This window comes from Sinocyclocheilus anshuiensis, unplaced genomic scaffold (assembly GCF_001515605.1).
Source record: "Sinocyclocheilus anshuiensis isolate Anshui unplaced genomic scaffold, SAMN03320099.WGS_v1.1 scaffold55, whole genome shotgun sequence".
In the NCBI taxonomy this organism is placed as follows: domain Eukaryota; kingdom Metazoa; phylum Chordata; class Actinopteri; order Cypriniformes; family Cyprinidae; genus Sinocyclocheilus; species Sinocyclocheilus anshuiensis.
In genome coordinates, this window is record NW_015549647.1 from 2850367 (window position 1) to 2858808 (window position 8442).

At 39.8% G+C, this 8442-nt stretch overlaps 1 protein-coding gene across 4 annotated transcripts; it reads left to right on the plus strand.

Moving 5' to 3' along the window:
- The first annotated feature begins 1254 nt into the window (after positions 1–1254).
- On the plus strand, positions 1255–5916 carry LOC107660073 (nuclear receptor subfamily 4 group A member 2-like). 4 transcript variants are annotated; one of them, XM_016449283.1, is made up of 8 exons: positions 1255–1583; positions 1914–2034; positions 2286–3145; positions 3776–3905; positions 4030–4193; positions 4404–4606; positions 4695–4873; positions 4958–5916. In XM_016449283.1, exons 3-8 carry the CDS (start codon positions 2288–2290, stop codon positions 5191–5193), a joined length of 1770 nt encoding a protein of 589 aa, XP_016304769.1. In that variant the 5' UTR covers positions 1255–1583; positions 1914–2034; positions 2286–2287; the 3' UTR covers positions 5194–5916. The 4 variants fall into 4 exon arrangements, with proteins under 4 accessions (XP_016304769.1, XP_016304767.1, XP_016304770.1 ...); XM_016449281.1 differs by having other exon boundaries at positions 1914–2009; XM_016449284.1 differs by having other exon boundaries at positions 1914–1999.
- Positions 5917–8442: the final 2526 nt, after the last annotated feature.

Below are 8442 nucleotides of genomic sequence, written 5' to 3' on the forward strand. Positions count from 1 at the left end.
TGAACAAATGGATTTGGACCACATGTATAGCTATAACATTAGTTTAGACGAGTATTTTTATCCGAGAGCAATTTATTACTCAATTGTTTACAGCTCATTTACTTTCTCTATTATGAAATGTCAAAGAATAGCTTAACGGAGGCACTAGGCTATGCATACTGCATGCACTTTAGAATGTTTAAAAAAATAAAAAATAGTGGATTCTTTGCAAGGCACGTTATCGTGTCAGTTGCGCAGGTGAGACTTTCAGCCTAAAAAAGTTCAGCGCGACCGCATCACGCGTCATGGAGCTGGACGCTGCTGACGTTGCGATGACGCAGCTCGCAGTCCAAACAAAGTTGCCTCTGTTACAGCAGGATTCCCTTCTCACAATGGAAACCCTTCACCGCTCAGAGAGCAGTGGAATCAGATGAAACACATCCTAATCTATTGAAATTTTCCCTAAGCATGATGCAGGTAGAAACAGATATGGCGTCACTATACTGAACAGTGTTTCTAGCCCTGCATCCTTAGATTCAAGGTTATAAAGCGAAATTTTATTGCATGTGGTTACATTTTTTCTTTAATATATTTTTTCTTTCATTTTCAAGGCTTAATGAATTACATGGATTTCCCCCCTTTCCACTAAATTCTGTAAGAATATTGCAACAGTAGAGCACTTTGTCCATAATCATAGTTTTATTTTTATTTTATTTTTTTAATTCCTAATTTGCAGTTTTCCTTTCTTTAGGTGTGTCTGGGAGAACAAAAAAACGTTTAATTAATCAGCACTTATTTCTGCATCCATTTATGAACTGGATAAAACAGAAGATAATTTCTTTGATTTATTATGCCCGACCGGCGAGTCCCCAAAATAGTGACAAAAATTCAGTTCATTGCTTCAAATCAGTGAGATCTGATCTCCTGTAGGTGGTTTCTATATTGGGAAATGTTTTTGCGCAACAGATTATGTGTAGGTAGTTTTATTTTTATTTTATTTTTTTAATTCCTAATTTGCAGTTTTCCTTTCTTTAAGTGTGTCTGGGAGAACAAAAAAACGTTTAATTAATCAGCACTTATTTCTGCATCCATTTATGAACTGGATAAAACAGAAGATAATTTCTTTGATTTATTATGCCCGACCGGCGAGTCCCCAAAATAGTGACAAAAATTCAGTTCATTGCTTCAAATCAGTGAGATCTGATCTCCTGTAGGTGGTTTCTATATTGGGAAATGTTTTTGCGCAACAGATTATGTGTAGGAAATTCAACTCATTTGACCCAGTGGACAGTCCCGCATATGGAAACGCGCGGATGACTGAATTGCGCACTGGGCGCACTGAGCGCGCTGAAGAACAGTCCCTCTGTCCAGCGATTAGCTCGCGTCAAGGGTTGACGCGCCTGACGTCAGGCCCTCTTAGCACGTGGGCTGTGGCATTCAGAGTTCTCATAAACAAAGGCACATTGCGCTCGGGCACCACTCTTCGCGTGCAGTCGAAGGAGTAAGGTGCGCAAAGACATTGGCTCTAAATGCAGACGGAACTTCTATCAACAGGAACATCTACATGGATACGTAATTTGCAACTGTTTTAAAAGCGATTTGAGGTATGTAACAGTAATTGTATAATAGTAACATGTATTTTATTTAATGAGAAAGCGTTTAAAACTGCTTTTAAAAGCTAAATTTGTGGGAAGATTGTAAAGCAATACATCTACTAAAAATGCACGACCGTTTCTTAACTTTTGCCTTTATTTTTATTTTTTAAAAAATACAAATTTTAATCTTGACAACACCTTAACATAAATTTTCAAAGTAAAGTTGAAGTCATCTGAGTGCCTTGATGTTACAAACATATATCAAGTAACTCGCACTGACATGCTTAAACTGTAAGATATATCACTAATCACTAATGATAACAAATATTTCTTTCGCAGAAAATCAAGCGAACGGAGAGACACGCTCTGACATCAGCCCCTATTACTGACTTCAGAGATTGTTCCACGAGAGATAAAAGTAGCAGGTGTGCGGAGGTAAACTGAAGCAGGCCAGGGAAATGTATGTCAGAAAGTTTGCATACATTCTTTCCGATGGAAAATCCTGTGTTTCTATGTCTACTTCTTACACAGAAGGTTAACTGAGGAAATAAAGGGGTTTTATTTAAAACAAAAACAAAATAAATTAAGAATAAATGATCTTTTATGTTGCATATAAATAGACACTAATTTCCAAAAGTGTAAAACTATAAAAACAAATATTAGGCACCCTGTCAGAGAAAGCCATTACAATTCAGTTCTCTAACGCTGCAGCCATGCCCTGCGTCCAGGCTCAGTATGGGACATCACCTCCAGGAGCCAGCCCTGCATCTCAGAGTTACAGCTACAGCACCACGGGAGAGTACAGCTGCGACTTCCTAACACCGGAGTTTGTCAAGTTTAGCATGGACCTGACTAACGCAGAAATTGCTGTCACTTCCTCGCTCCCCAGTTTCAGCACCTTTGTGGACACCTACAGTTCCAGCTACGACGTGAAGCCTCCCTGTCTCTACCAAATGTCCCACTCTGGGGATCAGCTGTCCATCAAGGTGGAGGAGATACCCGCACACAGCTACCATCAGCAGCAGCATCAACATCAGCCCCACCAGGCTGAGGAGAGCCTACCCCATACCGGACCTATATACTATAAACCATCCTCCCCAAACATCTCCCAATCACCCAGTTTCCCGGCGCCTCCACACCACACGTGGGAAGAGAGCGGATCCCTTCACAGTTTTCATCAGAACTACCTGGCGACTTCACACATTATAGACCAGCAGCGTAAAAACGCGATGTCTCGGTTGTTCTCGTTCAAGCAGTCTCCTGTGGACACGCCGATGTCAAGCTGCCAGATGCGCTTCGATGGATCTCTGCACGTGTCCATGGGCCCGGACACCCCGGGTGCGTATCGTGCGCTGGACAGTTTTGCATTACCGGCACCCCCGAGGAAACAGCACGCTGTGGGTTTATCCCACTCGCTTAATGTCGGACACCCTTTACTGGAAAGCCCGGTGGCCTCACCCCAGGCAAGAGGATCTCCATTCAGTGAGGGTTTATGCGCTGTGTGCGGGGACAACGCAGCCTGCCAGCACTACGGGGTGCGCACTTGCGAGGGGTGCAAAGGATTCTTCAAGGTACACTTTTCTTAAATCACTAATACTACAAATATTTTATCCAAAGTACACTTATTAGAGGCATAGTCCCACTGGGGTAAACGATTATAGTTCATGGAGGGTCCGAACCTATGTTACCAGCCTAACTAGAGATTGGAACAAGAAAATGCATGGTTTAGAACTGGTCTACAGTAGGCTATCCTTAATTATCTCAGTTGTATTGATTTGACCCAATATGCACCTTAGGGACACCTCCGTTCATCTCTGCCACCATTACTTTCGTCTAGAATTAAATTGGTTTGTGCTGAGAGTCCTATCGCGCCTAACCGAGTGTAACGGGACTCCCAGTGGTGACATTAAGACAGCTCTTTATGTCACCATTGTGATAGAATAATCTCGCTAATCCGACAAGAGGGGTCGCGGAGAGAGCGTCGGGGGACCCCAAATTATGGCTGCCCACGGATCTGTATTTACCGAATGTCTGCTCTGTCCGGCCCTTGAATGTATTACACAGCTTTGGGCTGGAGTGCAGGGTTTGAGTGTCCTATTCCATTGTAACTTCACACTGTGATTGCAGTTCAAGTTGTCCATGCGAATGGAGTAGATTTACATGCAATTAATACGCTACATACATGTGCTTTTTCTTTCTAGCGCACGGTGCAGAAAAACGCCAAATACGTTTGTCTGGCAAACAAAAACTGTCCTGTGGATAAAAGACGGCGAAATCGATGCCAGTATTGCCGATTTCAAAAGTGCCTGGTCGTAGGGATGGTAAAGGAAGGTAATGTCAAGCACTTTTTCTGTTTTATTCACATCTCATTCGTTAAAATGATTACACTGTATAATCACAGGGATGTGGTCTAATATTGTAGTGCAATTTATATAACCAATATATATTTTTACAGTTGTGAGAACAGCCAGTTTAAAAGGTCGAAGAGGTCGCCTCCCCTCCAAACCTAAAAGTCCGCAGGACATTCCAGTCTCTATGACACCCGTCAACCTCCTGAACGCCCTAATGAGAGCGCATATAGACTCCAACCCCTCTATGGCCCGACTGGACTACTCTAAAGTAAGCATCAAACATTGTGTAAAACGTTAAGCTTTAATGAATGAAGTACTATTTTAACAACTCAACATTCAATTAACAGTAGAATTTCAGAAGTGATAAGTCTAATTTACCCTAAAATTATAAGAGGGTAAAGTTGCCTTTAATGCTAAACTTTTATAATTTCCCCTGTTCTATTCTGTTGACACTTTTTCTTTTTGTATTAAATTATAGTTTCAGGCGAGTCCAGAGTATCATAGTGGAGGAGATGAATCTCTGCACATTCAGCAGTTCTACGATCTTCTCACTGCTTCAATGAGCATCATTCGCGGATGGGCCGAAAACATCCCCGGGTTCACTGACCTGCCCAAATGCGACCAGGAACTGCTTTTCGAGTCAGCCTTCCTTGAACTTTTTGTGCTGCGCCTGGCTTACAGGTATGCAGACCTAATCTGAACGGACTCGCTGTTTTTAAACGGATCTACTTTTCGAAAGACAAATAATCACTTTAACAATTTCTTTCAGATCTAACCTGACAGAGGACAAACTTATTTTTTGCAATGGAGTGGTTTTACACAAGTTGCAGTGCGTGCGAGGCTTTGGGGAGTGGATCGACTCTATCGTCGAGTTTTCTTCCAACATTCAGAACATGAGCATAGACGTCTCTGCCTTCTCCTGCATAGCCGCTCTCACCATAGTTACAGGTAAGACATGTCTGACCTTTTCCAAGTGATGCACAGAATATACAGCATGCTTCACCTCTGACGGACTGTTTCTTATCTCCATAGAGAGACACGGACTAAAAGAGTCCAAGAAAACAGAGGATCTTCAAAACAAGCTCATAAACTGTCTGAAGGATCAGGTGTCCTGCAGTGGTGAATTGTCTAAACTGTTGGAGAAGCTGCCAGAGGTGCGCGCGCTATGCACGCAGGGACTGCAGCGCATCTTTTACTTGAAACTGGAGGATTTGGTTCCCACGCCTGCGATCATTGACAAGCTCTTTCACGATACCTTACCGTTCTGAACAATCGGCTGAACTGCGACAGAGTCATAAAACCTTCATGATTTCTCGATGTGGCGGACTTGAAGAAGTGATATTGCCGGATGGTATTTTTATTTTTATTTTTAAGTTTGATGCATGGCTGCCTGGGGACAAAAGTGAACAGCCCTGTTCGAGACAACCGCGGAGGAAATAATATCAATAGAATATTGATAAAACACTGAGAATGAAAATATTGTGGAGAGAAAAGGCCTATTCTTATGCCTGTTTAAAGTCTATTCAGTTATATACTGAGAAAAATGCGGTGTGGTGGAAATGTATTTGTATTGTTACGCGTCATATTTGTTTGTTACTTGCAAAGCATTTATATACAACTTCTCATGTGTAAGATGTAGCCTAATAATTTAAGGGATCAAAATCCTTTTGACAAGGTACTTTAAGTCATTCTGCGTTAAGTATAGAGATTGTACTGAGTGAACAGGAGGATTTTTAAAACCCTATCTGCAACATTTCATATTTCAAAAAAAGCATATAGAGCACGTTTTTGTGTTTATGGTTTAACTAGTCAAATTTATTGATATTAAGATATGAATCGCTTTTTTTACAGTTCAGAAAGTATGCATGGAATTCGATTTGAGCTATTAACATTCTCCAGCACTTTGTATTAATTTCATGTTGAAATAATGTCTGAGGTTTACGTGCAACTGGTTTAAAATTCTTAACTTTATCCTTATATATTTCAGACCATTGTTTTCTATGATGTTATGGTTTTTACACAGCATTCTATGTTAAGCTTCTCTCATAGTGTATTGCTGAATAAACCTAACTATTATATATTTTCTCTTGTTTTTTTGTCAATATGATTTACTTGTGTTCTATTACATTTTCGAATTTGCTTACGAAAGCTTTTTCATTCTAGGCAAGTATTTCATACACCATTTCATTAATTCCTGAAATTCCTGAAAAAGAGCATCTTTTCGATGGCAACATTTATAGGCGGCCTTTCAGAAGATTTACGGTTTACATACGACAAAAAGGAGGAATTATTGAAAATGTCTTGCGCAAAAATTTCAAATGCAATGGCCTCATATTATTGTTTGAAAGAAAAAAGAAAGAAAACATTTTTTTTTTACGAAAAACAGCATTTAAAATACCTTTCCGACCGATCTTGCTTAAATTATTTCGAAGTCAGCCTTTAAATCTGCTGGAAATCTTTTTCTTAATTAATACTCATTTGCTGATGTTTAATATAATCGCCATTCTCCCCAAATTACCACGACGATTTTGCAGAGCAAGCAAGCCTCCAGCTCTATGTGAAATGACAGTAACTGTGCTATCGTTTTACAGCAGTTCCGTCTCTCAGTGTAGCCTGAACTTTTCAAAAGGTCATATCTTTATTGAACAGATGAAATAACAAAACACAATCAGGATGCAACAGCCTGTGAAACATTTCAAATGAGAGTGGAGACACACAGGTACTCAGCGCCTTCAAGTCGTTACGATTTGTTCTACAACAGCAGAAAGTTTAATGCCGAAAAATAAGAAGGATATGCAAAAATCCAGATTTGAAGAATCGATATTTACACAAAGGACGCAAATATGGATTTTAAGCTGAAGTACAGCAAAGATAAAAGAAGATATAGGCCTAAAATGGACCAACTCACTGTCAGAGTAACGGTTTGTCTTTTTTGGGCAAAGATCATTAAGTGAAGAAGTCTGTGCCCTCTTCCTCTTTTCTATCTGTCCTCTCTCTCATTATTTGGGTGATAAAAATACAGATGAAATCACTCGAGTCATTACAGATCGTTCTGTTTGGTCCTGGCATTCAATTTAACCATTGAATGTGTTTTGCAGAATTTTGTATTTAATTCTAAGGCAGTCCAAATGTCCCAGATTTCAGTTTGTTAAATGAATGATGGCCATTCCTTGAACAGTATTTGTTTCAAGATTAGATTTCATCCCTCTGAACAAAGTATGATTTAATTATGGAATAAAAAACAAATCAATAGTTTTGTCTACTGCTTAATTTATAGATGCATTTGAAGATGGCTGAAAAACAGTTTAATCAGGTTTTCGAGTAAAAATGTATCTCTAGCATCAAATGGTTTGATGCTAGAATGCAATCAACATGGTAGATGGAATTCTCTACCTCTAAATATAATTTTGAGATGTGATAGCCTCCAAAAGGATTGTAAGAATAATCCCATCTGTTTGTGGATAGATGGTTCAAATGCAATAATGGTTGAAATGTTTAGTTATGAATGCAAGAACATTTTCTCAATCTTAGTCATTAAACATTTCTGCAGTTTAGGTGTTTCTCTCCAGGTGTCAGGTCTCTGTCCAGCGATATGATCCCGTACCCCTTCCCCCCCCACACCTCTCCGAGGCTGGAAATATAAAATATTGATTTATGTTTGGTAGAAAGGCCTTATAAAAATGATCACATACACGAAATGATTCATGAGCCCCAGATCAATAGACATCCTGTTTCTCAATGCTTTGGACCATCACTGACTGTGAAATGTTAAAATAAAGAAATCAATATTATCTGAGAAATGTCAAATTTATTATAATTATGAGGGTGAAGGTCGGGCAAAAATGTTCCTATGGGAGCTGGTCTGAAAGGAGGGGTTTACAGACCCTCCTCTGAATCCAGCCTGTGTGTGTTGAGTGAAGCCATGCACTATAGACAATGGATTTGTCATGTTGATACTTTACATGTGTGTGCATGGATGTACGTCTGAATGAGAAACACACACTCTTTCTTGATTGGCATATGGCCATTAAACCTGCAGAAAATAATTAAGAAAGTAATATTAACTTGGATTAGGAAGCAAGAACCTTCTCCTTGTCAAGCCAAACGATCGTGTCAGTTTGTGCTGACAATACTGAGATTTGTTCTTATCACTTCCTTGATATTTTCCAGATGAACACAGCTCTGACTGTAATCTCAATTATCGACAAAATGGTCAAACGACTGTGGCAAAATGTGCACAATCCAGTGCGAGACCACAGTGACTATATTTCTCAGAGGAGTCTCTATGGTCTAAACATGCAGATGGCCGGTCTGGAATCAAAGAAGGACCAAGGGACATGCCATTTGCTCTGAGCCCAGACCAGCACACTGACACTATGTTCAGTTATGTGTTTCATGCGGCCTTTATTAATAATTAATCTATGGTTAATAGCATTACAGAGAATTCTCTGATTCAAAGCTACAGCAGACCACTAAAACTGCAATAAATCCAGATTTTATTGAGCCACATCTGTGTG

Bases quoted from the DNA above. Each gene is read 5' to 3' on its own strand.
- LOC107660073 (XM_016449283.1), top strand. From the start codon at position 2,288: ATGCCCTGCGTCCAGGCTCAGTATGGGACATCACCTCCAGGAGCCAGC. The intron at 3,906-4,029 runs GTAATGTCAAGC...ATATTTTTACAG, and splicing joins CGTAGGGATGGTAAAGGAAG to TTGTGAGAACAGCCAGTTTA. The intron at 4,194-4,403 runs GTAAGCATCAAA...ATTAAATTATAG, and splicing joins CCCGACTGGACTACTCTAAA to TTTCAGGCGAGTCCAGAGTA.